Source organism: Ailuropoda melanoleuca, chromosome 8 (assembly GCF_002007445.2).
Source record: "Ailuropoda melanoleuca isolate Jingjing chromosome 8, ASM200744v2, whole genome shotgun sequence".
Classification (NCBI taxonomy): Eukaryota; Metazoa; Chordata; class Mammalia; order Carnivora; family Ursidae; genus Ailuropoda; species Ailuropoda melanoleuca.
In genome coordinates this window covers 97,649,159-97,671,474 of record NC_048225.1, presented here as the reverse complement: position 1 = coordinate 97,671,474, position 22,316 = coordinate 97,649,159, and the positions used below count along the sequence as shown (strand labels likewise).

The 22,316-nt window shown below is 39.9% G+C and overlaps 1 protein-coding gene across 2 annotated transcripts in view; it reads right to left on the bottom strand.

Annotated features, from left to right (window-relative positions):
* CRB1 (crumbs cell polarity complex component 1) overlaps positions 1-22,316 on the bottom strand; it is a 201,495-nt gene that overhangs the window by 95,340 nt on the left and 83,839 nt on the right. The window contains exon 5 of one of the 2 annotated variants that reach the window (XM_034666977.1): positions 21,190-21,372. The exons of the other annotated variant lie outside the window; for it this stretch is intronic. Within the exon in view, the coding sequence (XP_034522868.1) occupies positions 21,190-21,372 (183 nt within the window). The remainder of the gene's footprint in view (positions 1-21,189; positions 21,373-22,316) is intronic. 2 annotated transcript variants of the gene reach the window in all.

The following is a 22,316-nucleotide window of genomic DNA, read 5'->3' as shown; positions in this document are numbered from 1 at the left end:
CTGAGAAGGTAGCTGGATTTCAGCTAAAGCAAGTAGGCAAAAGAAACATTTGGATAAGAGGTTAAGGATATTGGTAATTGAGCTTAGAGTAAAACTTGGGATCTTTAGCACATAGTGGGCAGTCCAGAAAAGGGTGGGAAGGGGCACCTGGGTGGCTCAGTCGTTAAGCATCTGCCTTTGGCCCAGGGCGTGATCCCGGAGTCCTGGGATCGAGACCCACATCAGGCTCCTCCGCTGGGAGCCTGCTTCTTCCTCTCCCACTCCCCCTGCTTGTGTTCTCCTCTTGCTGGCTGTCTCTCTCTCTGTCAAATAAATAAATAAAATCTTAAAAAAAAAAAAAAGAAAAGGGGGGGAAATTGGATAAAATTAAGCCATGCACAGAGCATTTTGGCATAAGAGACCAAAGCTTGATGGACCTGGCATGAAAGGACCTGAGATGCCTGGGCATCTGGGGGTGACTGAGGTAAAACCACCTGTAGGTCATGGCAGAAGAGAACTAACTCTTTTGTAAGAGATTTAGTTAATCTAAGGCTTTGGATACCTTCCCTAGAACTGGGACCTCAGCTGCTCAGGACTTAAGGAAAACTCCAGGTGAATGTGATGTGGAGGTGGTTGGGAGGAGGACATGGGGAGACAAAGGTATTTCTGAAGTGTCTTCTGTGTTAATGTCAGAAGACAGACTCTCAACAACCACAGCAATGAACTTTGGCATAAAAGCTGTAACCATTGATTAGGTTAGGTGAAGGTCACTGATACTGTTCTTCCTAATGATTAGCATGCTTAAAGAAATTTTGGGGATCTTGGGCAGCTAGAAAAAGACATGTAGTGTCAATATGGCCACCCTCACAAGCAGTAAATATGTAGCTGACCAGGTCATATGAGGATTTGCAGTATTGCTTACTGCAAACAAAATTCCTAGTATCTTTTCTGAATGTTTTGTTGCACTAATACACACCTGCATATTATTAGAAACTGCTACTGCTCTCACAGCTCTTTCAAATGGTGGTGGCCCACATCTCTCACATGAAAGTAGGATCTCGATATGAAAATGTGCCATTCAGGTCATCGAAGTTGTAAGGACAGCACCTATGGAATGGCAATGTGGATTACTGAGAATTTAATCATTAATTTCCTAGTGAAGAATTTATAATGGTGCTGTTCTTTTGTTTCAGAAAACTAGTATTTTTCTAATACATGTTGGCCAGAATATTTGATTAGGAGCGCTGGCATCTGTCTGCTGATTATTCATTTGAGAGCTTTTCCTTAGGTCTTTTGATTTTAAGTCAACAAAACAATGCTAATCTGATAAAGGAGCCAAGGCCTTTGACGCCATGGTTATCTACCTTTGTCATTCGGGTATCAGAGACATGCCCATCCTCGGTATCTGTTCTATATTTAGTCTATCAAATCATGACCATTACATTTTCCTACTAGCTATAATATCTTTGTAGATAGCAGATAGTATGCACAATAAACATTATTTTCAGAATTAATCTATGTATAAGTAGGTGGCACACTGTTCCTAATTGTTGTAGTTACCATAGCAAAACCAAAAGTAGTACAAGCAGAAATGTGCTCATACACAAGACAAAGAGTTCTGTGTATAGAATATGCATAACAAAGGCAAAGGAAGCAAATTAAATGCATCTATTGAAAATACTAATGCACGTTTTATTAAGTAAATAAAGATTGAAGCAACACTTGATCTTTTAGAGTAATAGTTTTATATGTATATCTAATATCTGTTCAAGTCCTTTAGGATCTATACTCTCAAACGTGAAATTGTAAGTAAGAAGAACAATGCATCTCTAAGAACAACAATAAGTCTAAAACATAAAGTCAGCAAATGAACCAATTCTATTGAAAATCTCTCTTTTGGCAGGAGATATTATTGACTGCCCCATATACTTCAATGCTTCATGAATACATGACACTTTCAATGTTACATGTTTGGCCCTATATGGCTATTTCAGTTGGATTTAGGTAAAGTGACAGGATTTCATTTTTAAGGAAAAGTGAATGCTTCATTTTTAGTAACATTGTGCTTGAAGCAGATGAACCTGAGAATTGAGAGCTCCTGCCTACAGTCACTTTGCCAGGTGGCTCTCATCGGGGTGTTTATTGTTAAAAACCCCGCTATTTCTGCCTGAGGTTTGAAGCCAGGACTTCACAGGATCCCCTGCTGCACTCCTCAATTCTTTGCATGCAGAGAGCAGATGGGTGAAGCAGAGTAAATCCCAGCCTCAGAGGCAACAATGTGGCATTCCAGAGACCAGTGATGGTGTTGCTTTTAGTTGGAGTAAATGCTAATTGGAGTTGGGAGTGAAAGTTAGAATTGAAAATTGGACTTGGTTTATGAGACAGTTGGGAAACTTGTTAAAGGTATTATCACTACCATATTTTGATAAACAGAGACAAAATGTGAACATTACAAACATTAGTCAATTGTTTCCAATTTAGCTTGGTTGGTTAGAACAGGATGCTTCCAGGGTAAGCACACAGGTCATGAGATCCTGTCTTAATTTTTAGAAGTAACACGGTCCTTTGTATTAAAAAAGGCTAACTTATCAAGTCATTTGGATTCTTATAATTTCCAATAAATTCCATCTGGCATAAACAGGTCCTCTTTTCTGATTTGTCTGAATGCTTTTTTTATGGCTTCACTGTGGCAGGTATTAGATCGTATCTTGTATTTTTGTGCATCTTTTTCCTCATGGTTTTTCAGTTTCCTTTAGGAAGACATCATGTATTTTCATCATTATTCCCTAGAACTGAGTCCATTGCCCCAAACTGGAAAGCTAAAAAAAATAATAGAAAGAAGCAGCCAACATTCCTTTCAGTAACGGTCAAGGATGGTCATACAAAATAGAGCTAATTTACTGATTTTGGAATGGACTGAACAGTATTATTCAACTACAGGCCTTCTTTAATTATACATTTTTTATTTTTTTTATTTTTTTTTAAAGATTTTTTTATTTATTTATTCAACAGAGATAGAGACAGCCAGCGAGAGAGGGAACACAAGCAGGGGGAGTGGGAGAGGAAGAAGCAGGCTCATAGCAGAAGAGCCTGATGTGGGGCTCGATCCCATAACGCCGGGATCACACCCTGAGCCGAAGGCAGAGGCTTAACCGCTGTGCCACCCAGGCGCCCCTAATTATACATTTTTTAACTTGCCATTAAAATTATGTGAATATGTGGGTTTAAATAAATGCATTGACCTTTAAATCAGGTGTTCATACACCATTATTATTTCAATTTGAGCACTGGAGCTATGGGCGCAAAACAGTCATGACAGTATGTAAAAATATTTTGCCAAAGAAATTTTATTTAATGATTTTGGGGAATTAGGGAATAGTAACCATTATTGCAACTAGACCCATGAGCTTCCAAGTCATTAAAATACCTAAATGGATCTTCATATTTTTCTAAATTATCTTATTGAATGAGACTTTTGGTTTCTCTGGGCCATGATAACTTGCTTTACTTGTTGGAATTCCCAGAAGAAATCCTGAATAAAAGCTAATCCTCCTTCAGAGGGGCTTGGATCTTCTCACCAGAATACTTTTCTTCCTTGTTTTCACTATTTCTCACTTTCTGTAAGCTCAAGCTGCCTTTATTTTTATCTCCCTGAGTATTTTCTTCCAGGACTCTGAGTTAATTCCTACTCTAGTATAGTTCACTTCTAATTACAAAAAGTTAGAAATTTATATTGCGTATGCAACCACAACCATTTTCAATATAGAAGGTAACTTTACATGTAGTGAAGAGTAATAAATATATCCTTAATTATAATAAAAAATAATAGTTTGTATCTACGTTTAACTCTAGTAGTTTCTTTGAATGGAGCTCTGTCATTAAACGTATTATAAAACTTATGATGGAAATTTTATTTTAAGCTAACAAGGGATAGAACTACAAAAATGCATATCTTGTAAAAAAATAAACTGTGTGGCATTTATATCATTAGCAGAGAGCAGTGGGAGCCCCAGTGGCACCAGATGAACCAAGCAGGCCGAAGTAACACTGCAACAACTCTCCAATTTAACTGGTCTTTGGACCCATAGCCCATCAAAGTAGGCCAGGACCCATTTCCCAAAACTAAGCAGGTGAATACCTGCTAAAATTTAAAAACATTCTGATAGGACTTGGAGTCTCCTAAAGTAACATCCAAAATGTCCAGGATTCAATCAAAAATGACCTAAGAACTAGAAAACCGCAAATTGAGTGAGAAAAGAAAATAAACTGAGATCAACACTGAGTTATATCAGATGTTGGAATTACCTGACAAGGATTTTAAAGGAACCATCATAAAATAATTTAATAAGTGATTACAAATTCTCTTGAGATAAAGACTTCCTAAATTTGACAAAAGACATAAATTCAGATTTGAAAAGCTGAATGAAATCCAAATAGAACAAACCCAAGTAAATTTACACCAAGACACATCATCATAAATAAAAATTTTGAAAACTAAATACAAAGTCAAAGGTATTATCACTACCATGTGTTTTCTTTTCAAGCAGCCAGAGAAGTGATGCACTATCTATATGAAACACTAGTTTCATTGACACCAGGTTTCTGATTTTAAACCATGGAGTGTAGAAAGAAGGGTACAGTGAGGAGGAGCTAAGGTGGCAGAGCAGTAAGGGGACCCTAGGCTTGCCTTGTCCCTTGACCACAGCTAGATAAATATCAAATCATTCTGAATACCCAAGAAATCAATCTGAGGACTGCCAGAACAAGCTGCACAACTAGAGGGAGAGAAGAGGCCACACTGTGGAAGGTAGGAGGTATGGAGACATGGTTTAGGGGAGAAACGGACTGGGGGTGCTATGGCTGGGAGGGAGCCCTGCTCACGGAGAAAGGCAAGAGAGAGAGAGAAAGAGAGAGGGAGAGAAGAGGAGTGCACAGGGGATGGCACAAGGAAAACACTTCCCCCAAAGCCACTGACTGGGAAAACATGAGGGGCTGATTTTTGTGAGTTTTTATAACCAGCAGGGCTCAAAGACTGGAGTTTGTTTTTTGAAATTTTTTCTTAGAGAGAGAGAGAGTAAGCACACATGTGCATGTGCAGGGTGGGGGAGGGAGGGCAGAAAGAGAATCTAAAGCAGGCTCCATGCCCAGCATGGAGCCCCACACACGGCTCGATCTTATGATCCTGAGACATGACCTGAGCCAAAATCAAGAGGTGTACAATTAACTAACTAAGCCACCCGGGCACCCTCAAAGACTAGAGTTTTAGAGGTCCCAGTTATGGCTGGTGTAGAACCCAGCAGATGCCACTGTGCTCCTATGGAGAAGGATGTCATGTAGCTTGGGAGCAGAGGATGTGACCTGAGGGTCCCCTGGGACACTGGGAGAGATTGTTCCCCCTTTCTGGAGCACATCTGGGAGAGGCACCATTGCCTCTCCAGGAACAAAAGAGCTAGCTGGCACCACTTCCCTCCCTGCCTGTCAGCATAGGCACAGAGACACCTGCTGAGGATAGCTAACCTGGACAGTGACTCTTTGTAGTGCTTTGCTCCAAACTTTACACCCCTGTGCTTTGGTGCAACTGCCCTTCTGGAACAAACCTACATCGGTCCCGGCATGGTAAGACCCTCTCCCAGAGGACCAGTATGGGTCCCTGCCAGGCCAGGTCCCTAAAGTTTGGAGTTTAAAAACTCAGCTGGCCTGCCTAGAACACAGGTCTACTGCACTGTCAGGTGGGCAGACAGCCTGGACACAGTCAGGGTGAAGATGGTGATCTGGGAGACACTTGGGACACACAGGAGAGATTGTTCACTCTTCTGGGAGGGCTTCTTGGACAGTGGTAGGTGCAAACTCCCCTCTCTGGGGTCAAGAGAGGGGGTTGGCACCATTTGCCTTCCTGGCCCGTCAGCATAAACTAACTTTAGTAAGCAGCACAGCACTAGCACTGGTAGCCTAAACCACTTAAACTAAGCCGCTGTGTGCTGCTGGTGCTGCTTTTTCGGGCAAGTGTACCTGAAACCCAAAGCAGCAGGCCCCTCCCACAAAAAGATCAGAACAAGCCCCCCCCCAATCCCTCCACACACACACCCCATGTCTACTGACCAGAGTTCTGCAAAGCTTTAGCTCGAGTGGGAGTAGCATCAGGTCTCTTTTAACAAGCACACCAGAGCACACCTAGTTAAAACTCACCATACTCTGGCCAGGGTACAAACACTCCCCACTACAGGCAAGGAGAAACTGCAGAGAACTGACCTGAGGGAAAGAGCAGCCAAAACACAACAGCAGAATGCACACAGCATGTACCAGAGACACTTCCTGAAGCTCTAGGCCCTGGATAGTATATGACCTCTTCTTAATAAAGCCATTATTCTCAGGATCAGGAAGCATAATAGAATTTCCTAACACACAGAAAAAGACAGAGACCTAGACAAAATGCCAAGATAGAAGAATTCATCCCAAAAGAAAGAAGAAGAAAAGGTCATGGCCAGGGATCTAATTGAAACAGATATAAATAATACGCTTAATCCAAAGTTAAAGCAAGAATAATAAGGATAAGGATACTAGCTGGGCATGCAAAAGCATAAAAGATAAAGAGTCCCTCACTGCAGAGATAAAAACCCTAAAAACTAGTCAGGCCAAAATGAAATATGCATTGGCCAAGAGATTCAAAACTGACTGGATGTAATGACCACAAGAATGGAAGAAGCAGAGGAACGAATCAGTGATACAGAAGATAAAATTATGGAAAATAATGAAGCTGAAAAGAAGAGGGAAAGAAAAATATTGGATCATAAATGTAGATTTAGAGAACTCAGCGACTCCATAAAGCATAATAACATTTGTATCATAGGAGTCCCAGAAGAAGAAGAGAGGGAAAGGGGGGCAGAAGGTTTATATAAGGAAATAATAGCTAAAAACCTCCCTAATCTGGGGAAGGAGACAGACATCCAAATCCAGGAGGCACAGAGACTCACACCAAAATCACAAAAGCAGGCCAACACCAAGACATATCATAGTAAAATTAGCAAAATATAGAGATAAGGAAAAAAAATCCTAAAAGCAACAAGAGAAATGAAGTCCCTAACCTACAAGGGAAGACAGATAAGATTAGCAGCAGATCTCTCCACAGAAACTTTGCAGGCCAGAAGTGGGTGGCAAGATGTATTCAATGTGCTGAATGGGAAAAATATGCAGCCAAGAATACTCTATCCAGAAAGGCTCTCATTTAGGATAGAAGAAGAGATGAAGAGTGTCCTAGACAAACAAAAACTAAAGGAATTTGTGACCACTAATCCAGCCCTGCAAGAAATATTAAAGGGAACTTTTTGGAAAAGAAAGATCAAAAGTGACAAAGACTAGAAAGGAACAGAGAAAATCTTCAGAAACAATGACAAAACAAGTAATAACATGGCACTAAATTCATATCTATCAATAATTACTCTGATACAAATGTACTAAATGGTCCAATCAAAAGACATAGGTGTCAGAATGGATAAAAAAATAAGACCCATCTATATGCTGCCTACGAGAGACTCATTTTAGATCTACAGACACCCGCAGATTGAAAGTGAGGGAATGGAAAACCATTTATCATGCTAATAGACATCAAAAAAAAGCTGGAGCAACCATAGTTATATCAAACAAACTAGATTTTAAACCAAAGACTGTAACAAGAGAGGAAGAAGGGCACTATATCATAATAAAGGGCTCTATCCCATAAGAAGATCTAACAATTATAAATATTTATGCCCCTTAGTTGGGAGCACCCAAATATATAAAACAACTAATAGCAAACATAAAGGAACTCATTGATAATAATACAATAACAGTAGGGGACCTTAACATCCCATTCACAAAAATGGACAGATCATTCAACAAGAGAATGTCTTTGAAAATCAACAAGGAAACAATGGCTTTGAATGACGCACTGGACCAGATGGATTTAACAGATCTATTCAGAACATTTTTTCCTACGGCAGCAGAATACACATTCTTTTCAAGTGCACATGAGACATTCTTCAGAACAGATCACATAGTAGGTCACAAGTCAGGCCTCAACAAATACGAAAAGAATGAGATCATACCATGTATATTTTCTGACCATAATGCTATGAAATTTGAAGTCAAGCACAAAAAAAAAAATTTGGAAAGACCACAAATACATGAAGGTTAAAGAATATCCTACTAAAGAATGAAAGGGTCAACCAGGAAATTAAAGAAGAAATAAACAAATACATGGAAACAAATGAACTTGATGGTCCAAAACGTTTGGGAGGCAGCAAAAGCAGTCAAAAGAGGGAAGTAGATAACAATAGAGGCCTACCTCAAGAAGCAAGAAAAGTCTCAAATATGCAACCTAGCCTTACACCTAAAGGAGCTAGGAAAAGAACAACAAACGAAGCCTAAAGCCAGCAGAAGAAGGGAAATAATAAAGATTAGCGCAGAAATAAATGATAATGGAAACAAACAAACAAAAAACAGTAGGGCAGATCAATGAAACCAGGTGTTGGTTCTTTGAAAAAATTAAGAAAACTGATAAACCCCCTCAGACTTATACAAAAGAAAAGAAAAAAGACCCCAAAAAATAAGATCACAAATGAGAGAAGAAAGATCACAACCAACACCACAGAAATACAAACAAGTATAATAAAATAGTATGAATAATTATATGCCAACAAATTGGATAATCTGGAAGAAATGGATCAATTCTTAGAAGCATATAAACTAAAAAAACTGAAGCAGGAAGAAAGAAAACTTGCCCAGACTGATAACCAGAAAAGAAACTGAACCAGCAATCAAAAATCTCCCAATAGGGAGGGTTAAGATGGCGGAGGAGTAGGGGACACCTTTTTCAGCCGGTCCCCTGAGTTGAGCTGGATAGGTACCAGACCAAGGAATATCCACGGAATCAGCCTGAGACGCAGGAAGATACATCTGGATCTCTACAAATGAACATCTCCAGCGCTGAGTATCGAGGTACGAAGCGGGGAGCCGTGAAACCGCGCACAGATATCGGAAGCTAAACAGAAGGGGGAGGGAGCCGCCGTGTCAGGGCGCCGGGAAGCGGTAGCCACCTGCAAGGGGGAGCGGACAGACCGCGGACCCGCACGCTTGAGACAGCAGGCTGAGAAGGGAGCTCCGGGAGCGCACGCGGGACGGCTGGCGGTTGGCGGGCCACCTGCACGGGGGAGCAGGCGGACTCGCGGACGGCACCCGCGAGACAACAGACTTAGAACGCGAGCTCCAGGAGCGCGCGCGCAGGGCGGCTGGCGGGCCACCTGCACCGGGGAGCGGGCGGACCGCGGACCCGCACTCTGGAAACGGCAGACTGAGTCCGTGAGCCGGGAGCGTGCACCACCAAGCATCTCACGGAGCTCCGGAGCTCCGGTGTGCTCACTGGATCGAGGCTGAGACCGGGAGCTCCGGGAGCGTCCGCGGGGCGGCTGGCGGCTGGAGGGCCACCTGCACGGGGGAGCAGGCGGACTCGCGGTCAGCACCCGTGAGACACCAGACTGAGACGGGGAGCTCCGGGAGCCCGCGCGGGGCGGCTGGCGGCTGGCGGGGTTGGAAACACAAAGGACAGAGACGTGCCGGCCCTGGAAGTGAGGGCTGGGACGCCGGGTGTGGGGCGCACAGCCCGGGATGCTGCAGGGTTGAGCAGCACCAACAGAAACAGAGTTAAAGTGGCCAGAACATCAGTGGAGAACGATCCGCGATCCCTCTGTTCTGAGACAGAGGCTGAATTTCAGCCGCTGCTGCTCTCTCAGAAGAGGCATAGCAAACCGCCAGGGAAAGCCGCCAGAGAACAAAAGCCCGGAAATACCGGCTCACAGGGTGCCCATCCCCATCCCCCCTCGCAAGGGACACAGAGACTCTACCCAAACAGGGTTTTCTGAGTACCGGCAGGCAGGCCCCTCCCCCAGAAGGCAGGCTGAAAAATCAAGAAGCCCACAACCCGGAGCGCCTGAGTGGCGCAGTCACCAAGCACCTGTCTTCGGATTAGGGTGTGTTTACAACGTTCCGGAAAGGAGTCCCTCATCGGGCTTCTCCACCGGGAACCTGCTTCTTCCTCTCCCACTCCTCTGCTTGGGTTCCCTTTCTTGCTGACTGTCTCTCTCTCTCTCAAATAAATAAATAAACTCTTTAAGGAAGAAGCCCACATCCCTAAGATCTCTATAAAACAAGGGCGCACGGCCTGGGTCCCAGTCAACACTTGGGCTCTGGACAACCCTGCAATCTCTCTTCATCAGAATGACGAGAAGGAGAAGTCCCCCCCAGCAAAGAAAAGATAATGAGTCTGTGGCCTCTGCCACAGAATTGGCCTCGGCCACAGAATTAATACATATGGATGTATCCCAATTATCAGAAATGGAATTCAGAGCAACAATGGTCAAGATGATGAGTAAACTTGAAAAAAGCATCAGAGAAAGCGTTGCTGAGAATATAGAATCCCTAAGGGCAGAAATGAGAGCGAATCTGACAGAAATTAAAAATTCTATGGGCCAAATACAGTCAAAACTAGAGGCTCTGACGGCCAGGGTCACCGAGGCAGAGGAACGCGTTAGCGAATTGGAGGATGGGTTAGTAGAAGAAAAAACGAAAATAGAAGCTGGTCTTAAAAAAATCCACGCCCACGAATGTAGATTACGGGAGATTACTGACTCTATGAAACGATCCAATGTCAGAATCATCGGCATCCCTGAAGGGGTGGAGAAAAACAGAGGTCTAGAAGAGATATTTGAACAAATTGTAGCTGAAAACTTCCCTAATCTAGCAAGGGAAACAAGCATTCGTGTCCAAGAGGCAGAGAGGACCCCATCCAAGCTCAACCAGGACAAACCTACGCCACGGCATGTCATAGTGCAATTCGCAAATATTAGATCCAAGGATACAGTATTGAAAGCGGCCAGGGCAAAGAAATTTCTCACGTACCAAGGCAAAGGTATCAGGATTACGTCAGACCTGTCTACAGAGACCTGGAATGAGAGAAAGGCTTGGGGGGGCATTTTTAAAGCTCTTTCAGAGAAAAACATGCAGCCAAGGATCCTTTATCCAGCAAAGCTGTCATTCAGAATTGATGGAGAAATAAAGACGTTCCAAAATCGCCAATCATTAACCAATTTCGTAACCACGAAACCAGCCCTACAGGAGATATTAAGGGGGGCTCTATAAAGGTAAAAAGGCCCCAAGAGTGATACAGAGCAGCAAGTCACAACCGATACAAAGACTTTAAAGAGAAATGGCATCATTAAAATCATATCTGTCAATAATCTCTATCAATCTAAATGGCTTAAACTCTCCCATAAAACGCCACAGGGTTGCAGATTGGATAAAAAGACATGACCCATCCATTTGCTGTCTACAAGAGACTCATTTTGAACCCAAAGATGCATTCAGACTTAGAGTAAGGGGATGGAGTACCATCTTCCACGCAAATGGACCTCAAAAGAAAGCTGGAGTAGCAATTCTCATATCAGATAGACTGGATTTTAAACTAGAGGCCATAGAGAGAGATACAGAAGGGCACTATATTATTCTTAAAGGAAGTATTCAACAAGTGGATATGACAATTATTAATATATATGCCCCCAACAGGGGAGCAGCAAGATACACAAGCCAACTCTTAACCAAAATAAAGAGACATATAGATAAGAACACAGTAATAGTAGGGGACCTCAACACCCCACTATCAGAAATAGACAGAACACCCTGGCAAAAACTAAGCAAAGAATCAAAGGCTTTGAATGCCATACTCGACGAGTTGGACCTCATAGATATATATAGAACACTACACCCCAGAACCAAAGAATACTCATTCTATTCAAATGCCCATGGAACATTCTCAAGAATAGATCATGCTCTGGGACACAAAACAGGTCTCAGCCAATACCAAAAGATTGAAATTATCCCCTGCATATTCTCAGACCACAACGCTCTGAAATTGGAACTCAACCACAAGGAAAAACCTGGAAGAAACTCAAACACTTGGAGGCTAAGAACCATCCTGCTCAAGAATGACTCGATAAACCAGGAAATCAAAAAACAAATTAAACAATTTATGGAGACCAACGAGAATGAATACACAACGGTCCAAAACCTATGGGATACTGCAAAGGCAGTCCTAAGGGGGAAATACATAGCCATCCAAGCCTCACTCAAAAGAATAGAAAAATCTAAAATGCAGTTTCTATATTCTCACCTCAAGAAACTGGAACAGCAACAGAGGGACAGGCCTAACCCACTGACAAGGAAGGAGTTGACCAAGATTAGAGCAGAAATCAATGAATTAGAGACCAGAACCACAGTAGAGCAGATCAACAGGACTAGAAGCTGGTTCTTTGAGAGAATCCATAAAATTGATAGACCACTGGCAAAACTTGTCCAAAAACAAAGAGAAAGGACTGAGATTATTAAAATTATGACTGAAAAGGGAGAGGTCACGACCAGCACCATTGAAATTGCAAGGATTATTAGAAACTTTTATCAACAGCTATATGCCAAAAAACTAAACAATCTGGAAGAGATGGAGGCCTTCCTGGAAACCTATAAACTACCAAGACTGAAACAGGAAGAAATAGATTTCTTAAATAGGCCAATTAACTATGAAGAAATTGAGTCAGTGATAAACAACCTTCCAAATAATAAAACTCCAGGCCCAGACGGTTTTCCTGGGGAATTCTACCAAACATTCAAAGAAGAAATAATACCTATTCTCCTAAAGCTATTTCAAAAAATAGAAACAGAAGGAAAGCTACCAAACTCATTCTATGAGGCTAATATTACCTTGATCCCCAAACCAGGCAAAGACCCCCTCAAAAAGGAGAATTACAGACCGATTTCTCTAATGAATATGGATGCCAAAATCCTCAACAAGATCCTTGCTAATAGAATCCAACAGTACATTAAAAGGATTATCCATCATGACCAAGTGGGATTCATACCTGGGATGCAAGCATGGTTCAACACTCGCAAATCAATCAATGTGATACATCATATCAACAAGAAAAGACTCAAGAACCATATGATCCTCTCAATTGATGCAGAAAAAGCATTTGACAAAATACAGCATCCTTTCCTGATTAAAACCCTTCAGAGTGTAGGAATAGAGGGTACATTTCTCAATCTCATAAAAGCCATCTATGAAAAGCCTACTGCAAGCATTATTCTCAATGGGGAAAAGCTGGAAGCCTTTCCCTTAAGATCAGGAACACGACAAGGATGCCCACTCTCGCCACTATTATTCAACATAGTACTAGAAGTCCTTGCAACAGCAATCAGAAGACAAAAAGGGATCAAAGGTATCCAAATCGGCAAAGAAGAAGTCAAACTGTCTCTCTTTGCAGATGACATGATACTCTATATGGAAAACCCAAAGGAATCCACTCCCAAACTATTAGAAGTTATAGAACAATTCAGTAAGGTGGCAGGATACAAAATCAATGCCCAGAAATCAGTTGCATTTCTATACACGAATAACGAGACTGAAGAAAGAGAAATTAGGGAATCCATCCCATTTACAATAACACCAAAAACCATACGTTACCTTGGAATTAACTTAACCAGAGACGTAAAGGACCTATATGCTAGAAACTATAGATCACTTTTGAAAGATATTGAGGAAGACATAAAAAGATGGAAAAATATTCCATGCTCATGGATTGGAAGAATTAACATAGTTAAAATGTCCATACTACCCAGAGCAATCTACACTTTCAATGCTATCCCGATCAAAATACCGAGGACATTTTTCAAAGAACTGGAACAAATAGTCCTTAAATTTGTATGGAACCAGAAAAGGCCCCGAATCTCCAAGGAACTGTTGAAAAGGAAAAACAAAGCTGGGGGCATCACAATGCCGGATTTCGAGCTGTACTACAAAGCTGTGATCACAAAGACAGCATGGTACTGGCACAAAAACAGACACATCGACCAATGGAACAGAATAGAGAACCCAGAAATGGACCCTCGGCTCTTTGGGCAACTAATCTTTGATAAAGCAGGAAAAAACATCCGGTGGAAAAAAGACAGTCTCTTCAATAAATGGTGCTGGGAAAATTGGACAGCTACATGCAAAAGAATGAAACTTGACCACTCTCTCACACCATACACAAAAATAAACTCCAAATGGATGAAAGACCTCAATGTGAGACAGGAATCCATCAAAATTCTAGAGGAGAACATAGGCAACAACTTCTATGACATCGGCCAGAGCAACCTTTTTCACGACACATCTCCAAAGGCAAGAGAAATAAAAGATAAAATGAACTTATGGGACTTTATCAGGATAAAGAGCTTCTGCACAGCCAAGGAAACAGTCAAAAAAACTAAGAGACAGCCCACGGAATGGGAGAATATATTTGCAAAGGACACCACAGATAAAGGACTGGTATCCAAGATCTACAAAGAACTTCTCAAACTCAATACACGAGAAACAAATAAACAAATCATAAAATGGGCAGAAGATATGAACAGACACTTTTCCAATGAAGACATACAAATGGCTAACAGACACATGAAAAAATGTTCAAAATCATTAGCCATCAGGGAAATTCAAATCAAAACCACACTGAGATACCACCTTACGCCAGTTAGAATGGCAAAGATAGACAAGGCAAGAAACAACAATTGTTGGAGAGGATGTGGAGAAAGGGGATCCCTCCTACATTGTTGGTGGGAATGCAAGTTGGTACAGCCACTCTGGAAAACAGTGTGGAGGTCCCTTAAAAAGTTAAAAATTGAACTACCCTATGACCCAGCCATTGCACTACTGGGTGTTTACCCCAAAGATACAGACGTAGTAAAGAGAAGGGCCATATGCACCCCAATGTTCATAGCTGCATTGTCCACAATAGCCAAATCATGGAAGGAGCCGAGATGCCCTTCAACAGATGACTGGATTAAGAAGCTGTGGTCCATATATACAATGGAATATTACTCAGCTATCAGAAAGAACGAATTCTCAACATTTGCTGCAACATGGACGGCACTGGAGGAGATAATGCTAAGTGAAATAAGTCAAGCAGAGAAAGACAATTATCATATGATTTCTCTCATCTATGGAACATAAGAACTAGGATGATCGGTAGGGGAAGAAAGGGATAAAGAAAAGGGGGGTAATCAGAAGGGGGAATGAAACATGAGAGACTATGGACTATGAGAAACAAACTGAAGACTTCAGAGGGGAGGGGGTGGGGGAATGGGATAGACTGGTGATGGGTAGTAAGGAGGGCACGTATTGCATGGTGCACTGGGTGTTATACGCAACTAATGAAGCATCCAAACTTTACATCGGAATCTGGGGATGTACTGTATGGTGATTAACACAATATAATAAAATAAAATTAAAAAAAAAAAATCTCCCAATAAACAAAAGTCCAGGGCCAGATGGCTTCTCAGAGGAATTCTACCAAACATTTAAAAAAGAGTTAATACCTATTCTTTTCAAACTATTCTAAAAAACAGAAATGGAAGGAAAACTTTTTTTTAGAAAGATTTTATTTACTTATTTGACAGAGAGAGAGACAGCGAGCGAGAGAGGGAACACAGTTAGGGGGAGTGGGAGAGGAAGAAGCAGGCTACCAGCGGAGGAGCCTGATGTGGGGCTCGATCCCAGAACGCTGGGATCATGCCCTGAGCCAAAGGCAGACGCTTAACAACTGAGCCACCCAGGCGCCCCCAGAAGGAAAACTTCTAAACTCATTCTATGAAGCCAGCATTACCTTGGTTCCAAAACCAGAAAAAGACCCCACTAAACAAACAGAATTATGGGCCAATAACCCTGATGAACATGTATGCAAAATTCTCAACAAAATACGAGCAAATCTAATCAAGAGTACATTAAAAGAATCATTCACTATGATCAAGTGGGATTTATTCCTGGGTTGCAAGTGTGGCTCAATATTTGCAAATCAATCAATGTGATACACCATACTAATAGAAGAAAGGATAAGAACCATATGATCCTCTCAACAGATGCAGAAAAAACGCATTTGACATAGTACAACCAACATCCATTCTTGATAAAAACCCTCAACAAAGTAGGGATAGAGGGAACATACCTCAACATCATGAAGGCCATATACAAAAGACCTACAGCTAATATAATCTTCAATGGGAAAAAACTGAGAGCTTTTCCTCTACAGTCAGGAACAAGACAGGGATATCCTCTCTCACCACTGTTGTTTAACATAGTAGTGGAAGTCCTAGCCTCATCAATCAGGAAACAAAAAGAAATAAAAGGCATTCAAATCAGCAAGGAAGAAGTCAAACTTTCACCATTCACAGATAACATGATACTCTATGTAGAAAACCAGAAAGACTCCACCAAAACATTTTCTAGAACTGATACATGAATTCAGTAAAGTCACAGGATACAATATCAACATACAGAAATCTGTTGTGTTTCTATACTCCAATAATGAAGCAACAGAAAGAGAAATCAAGGAATTGATCTCATTTACAATTGCACCAAAAACTGTAACATACCTAGGAATAAACCTAACCAAAGAGGTAAAAGATCTATACTCTGAATACTATAGAACACTTATGAAAGAAATTGAAGATGACACAAAGAAATGGGAATACGTTCTATGCTTATGGTTTGGAAGAACAAATATTATTAAAATGTCTATACTACCCAAAATAATCTACACATTTAATGCAATCCCTATTAGAATACCACCAGTATTTTTCACAGAGCTAGAACAAAAATCCTAAAATTTGTATGGAACCACAAAAGACCCCAAATAGCCAAAGCAATCCTGAGAAAGAAAAGCAAAACTAGAGGCATCACAATTCCGGACTTCAAGCTATATTACAAAGCTGTAGTCATCAAGACTGTAATGTACTTGGCACAAAAACACATTCATAGATCAATGTAACAGAATAGAAAACCCAGAAATGGATCCACAACTCTATGGTCAACTAATCTTCGACGGAGCAGGAAAGAATATCCAATGGAAAAAAGTCTCTTCAACAAATGGTTGGGAAAGCTGGACAACATGCAAGAGAATGAAACTGGACCACTTTCTTACACCATACGTATAAACAAATTCAAAATGGATGAAAGATCTAAATGTGAGACAGAAACCATCAAAATCCTAGAGGAAAACAAAGGCAGCAACTTCGGCCATAGCAACTTCTTACTAGATACGTCTCCTGCGGCAAGGGAAACAAAAGCAAAAATGAACTATTGGGACTTCAAAAACTAAAAGGTGGCTCACGGAATGGGAGAAAATATTTGCAAATGACATATCTGATAAAGGGTTAGTATCCAAAAATCTATACAGAACTTATCAAACTCAGCACCCAAAAAACAAATAATCCAGTGTAGAAATGGGCTGAAGATATGAAGAAACATTTTTCCAAAGAAGAATTCATCATCAGGGAAATACAAATCAAAACTACAATGAGATATCACCTCACACCTGTCAGAATGGCTAAAACTAACAAGTAAATGACAGATGTTGGCGAGGATGAGGAGAAAGGGGAACCTACTTACACTGCTGGTGGAAATGCAAGCTGGTGCAGCCACTCTGGAAAAGAGTATGGAGGTTTCTCAAAAGTTAAAAATAGAGGTGCACCTCTGTGGCTCATCTGGTCAGGTGTCTGACTCTTGATTTTGGCTCGGGGCATGATCTCAGGGTTGTGGGATCGAGCCCCTCATTGGGCTCCATGCTGGACATGGAGCCTGCTTGGGATTCTCTCTCTCCCTCTCCCTCTTCCCCTCCCCTGTTGCTCTATCTCTAAGAAAAAAAAAGAAATGATGAAAGATGCTGAAAGAAAAGAATTATTAATTCTCTTCATAAGTTTTCTAAATTATATGTAGTGATTAAAATAAGAATTATGATACCATCTGATCTTCAAGACAATGATGTTCTAAAATGGGGAAGATAAAGGGACCTAAATTGAAGTAAGGTCCCTCTACTTCACTCAAAGTGGTAAAATGTTAATACCAATAGGCTTGATAGATCACCTGTATACTGTAATACCCAGAACAACACTATGCAAACCACACAAAATATCCAAAGTGCTATAAATAAATCAAGATGAAATTCTGAAAAAAAATGGTCAAGTAACCCACAGGAAGGTAAGAAAAGAAAAACAAAGGGATCCAACAGAAAACAAATAATAAAATGACAGAGTTCAACCTGAACACATCAATAATTACTTAAGTGTTAATGGTCTACACACACTAATTAAAAGACAGAAATTGATGGGATAATTTTTTTTAAGGCATGACCCAATAATATGCTGTTTAATATGCTGCTTACAAGAAACTCACTTGAAATTCAATGACAAGTAGATTGAAAGTGTAAGGACGGAAAAAGATATACCATGCAAACATTAATTTTTTAGCATGACTGTCCACATAGAAAATCTAAAAGAACTCATAAAAACTTTCCTGGAACTAATAAAAGATTATAGCAATGTTGCAAGGGATAAAGTTGATATACAAAAGTCAACTGCTTTCCTATACAACAGCAATGAACAAGTGGAATTAGAAATTAACAACACATTTATGTTAGCACTCCAAAAATGAATTACCTAGGTATAAATCTAACAACATACATACCAGCTCTATATGAGGAAAACTACAAATCTCTGATGAAAGATATCGAAGAACCAAATAAGTGGAGAAATATCTCATGTTCACGGACAGGAAGATTCAATATTGTCAAGATATTAGTTCTCTTCAATTTGATCGATAGATTCAATGTAATCCCAACCAACATCCCGGAAAATAATTTCATAGATATCAACAAACTGATTCTAAAGTTTATATGGACAGGCAAAGGACCAAGAATAGCAACATGATATCACAAAAGAACAAAGTTGGAGAACTGACACGACCCAATTTAAGGCTTCAGACAGTAATCATGTGTGGTATTGGCAAAACATACACAAATATATAATTAGAACAGAATAGATGGCCTGGAAACAGACATATGTAAATAAAATCAACTGATCATGGACAAAGGAGCAAAGCAATAGTCTTTTCAGTACATGGTGGAACAAAAGACAGTCTTTCCAATACATGGCGGTGGAACAACTGGATATCTACATGCAGAAAGTGAATCTTCATACAAACCTTACATCCTTCATGAAAATTAACTCAAAATGGACTGGAGACCTAACTGTAAAATGCAAAACTATAAAATGTCTAGAAGCTAACATGGGAGCAAACCTAGATAACCTTGGGTAAGTTGATGACATTTTAGATACAATACCGAAGTCATGATCCATGAAAGAAATATTGACAAACTGAACCTCATTAAAATTTAAAACTTTTGCTTTATGAAAGACAATGTCAAGAGAATGAGAAGACAAAGGGGATAATTGTTAAACTCTTTTCTCTATATTTTAGGTACACAACAAAACTAGATTTCTCAGTCTTTGCTGCAATTAAATGTGGTCATATAACTAAATTTGACCAATGGAATGTGAATAGAAGAGATAGCCACTACTTTTGGTATTGGCGCATAAAAACCTCCTAGATGCTCCATTTTCTTTCCTCCTCCAGTGGCTTGCTGCAGAAGAGCATGATAAACTTGGAAACCACTTTTGAAGATGGAAAAAGAAAAAGAGAGAAGAGCTTGTGACCCTGAATCACTGATCATGAGAACCCATTTTTGGAATTTACATCATTGAAAAATAAATGATTTCATTAAGCCATAGAGATGTGGGGCAGCCAGGACTTCTTAGCTCATATAGTCATTCTTGGCAGCTCCTCAGATATTGAGGCCAACACACGCTTCCTGAACATTTGACTGCCTCTCCAGTTTGGACCTGCAGATTCATTGGTCAACTATGTTTTTTTGTCCAATGAGGCAATATTTGCAATGGCTTCTGGGTTTGATATCATTTCCTCTTTATAACCCTAAATCTAACATTTAAAAACATTTATAACTCCCCTATTTTGTTTCAAGAATTTAGAGTAGATGACAAAAATACATACACCATACCAAGATTAAATAATTCAGAAAAAAAATAAGGAAAAAAAGGGCAACCATAAGAAACAGAAACAGGAAATTTAAATAATCCCAGTTAAGGTAAATACATAAATACGTTCCAGAAAAAAGCTAATGTTTGTAGAACCCACATTGACCAATAAGATTTCTAGCCACCTACATAATTGGGAAATATGATATATTCCATGAATTTATTTCATGCTTTTTAACATTTATCGAGATTTATTTGCATGCCTTTTATTAAGAGAAAACGCATGCAAGCTACAAGTTGTTCAGGAAAAATAGTACTTATTCTGACGCTGACATTGGGGAGGTTTTTCTCCTATGTGTTCTGATAGAGGGGACAGTGAATAAGAAAATATCTTCTATAGCAAACACTGCCATGAATCAAAGACGATTAAATTTCACAACCGAAACACCGAAAGAAAAGGAATAGTAAATGGAGATACCCACCCCCTTTTTTTTTCTTATTCCTCATTTACTTTTCTCAGAAATCTTCAATAACAACCGAAATATTTTCCTCAGGTATCAATCAATCTATTGAGAAAGAACTAAGATAGAAAGTTAGACTGTAACTAGTTTCTCAGTGGTATCTGTGCAGTTGTAGGCCAGTTGCTACTCATTACCAAATATGGGGACTGTCTCCAAACTTCTTTACTTTTTATCTCCAAACTTCTGAAAATTTTCAGAACATGGAAGCAGACACAAACACAACTGCCCATTGGAAAATATACATGCAAATTCCCTCTGGGTTTCAGAGTAAGAATGCTGTAGAAAAAGAGTCCCTTAAATTTGACGTACAGAACAACTTTAGCTATAAAGTAGTTGAGGATAATTACTTGAGACTAGATACTTGTTCTAAGTGTAAATATATTTATAGGCATTAACTTTTTTAGAGCAAATTTGAATAACACAGAAGTTTAATATCACTATAAAATAAAAATTTCAACATTTTCTGTTTATAAAGTAAATAATTGGAGTTGGGTTCCAATTCCTAGCATGACGTATAAAAATATTTCCCCTTCAAATACCTCTTTCATCCTTATTTTTAACATTTTCTTCATGATTGGAAGAATTATGGTATATGAAACATGGTATTTTTCATGCCCACAAGGGGGACCCTTTGCACCATAGCAACAGAGTTTATACTGCACCGATCTTACTGCTAAAACACCATTTGATTGAATGTATGATCTGCCATAAAGTGCTAGAAAGTCAAGTCCCCTCTCCTCTTTGCCCTCACCTGTGAGTCCAGGCAGACAGATACAAACATAACCTGAGGCTTCAGGGTGGCTGAACGAAGAAGGCAGCTGAGCAAGGCGTCCATATTGTTCCTCTGGGGACAGCTCTACACATGTCCCACCAGACTTGCAGGGGTTCCTGTTGCATATGTTGATGTGGGTCTCACATTGGGCACCTGTGTATCCTGCAGGATGAAAGTTCAGAGAAGCAGCTGGGTCAAAACTCCTCAACCCGAGTTTATGCCTGAAAGGAGGCTGACCACTGTGCTGGCACCAACTAACAAGACGATGTGCTGCCCTCAAGGAGCTGGCAAGGAGAATCTGGTTAAGAGAAGGTTTTCTTGAAAATAGCAGTAGCAATATAAGTATAATACTGACCAACATTTTTAAAAATATTTGATTAATAAGGCTTGAAATAAAATGGGACTTCAGGATAACTTTGATTTCCTGATTATTTTAAAGACTCCATTTCCTCAGATACTCCAATTGAATTTTTAGCGAGAAAAAAATATTTTTAAAGAAAATAACCAAAAGGAAAAAAAAGAGAAAATAGCCAAAAAGTCAGCAGAAACTACATAGCCAGCCCTAAATTATTTTCTTAGAACTCAAAGCAAAGGTAAATGATTACTTCTTCACACTGAATAAGACAGAATAAAAAATTATTTTGTGTTTGAATGGATTTAGCTGGGTCATTTTATTAAGGACAAGAATAAAAACAATAAAACATGAATGATTTAGTACTTTATTAAAAAATTTGAATATTAAATATAAAAGATAGTCTATGCCAGAACTATTTCTTTGGCTTTACATACATGTGCACCTGTTTTTTAAAAAAAACTATGTATAGTCATATATATAGTCACATATATACAGTCTTGTCGTATGTATATTAACATACCTGGAATTGCCACACTATATGAATCTTTCTATAACTAGCTTTTTTCACTCCCTCGCACAATCTATCCATGTTAGTAATATAGATCTAACTCATAATTTTTAACCATTGCCAAGTATTCTGTAACATGGAAGTACCATAGTTTAACCTTTCTCTTAATGGATTGATATACGTTTTACTATTACAAACAATGTTGCAGTGAATAGCATTATGTATGCATGCTTATATAAATGT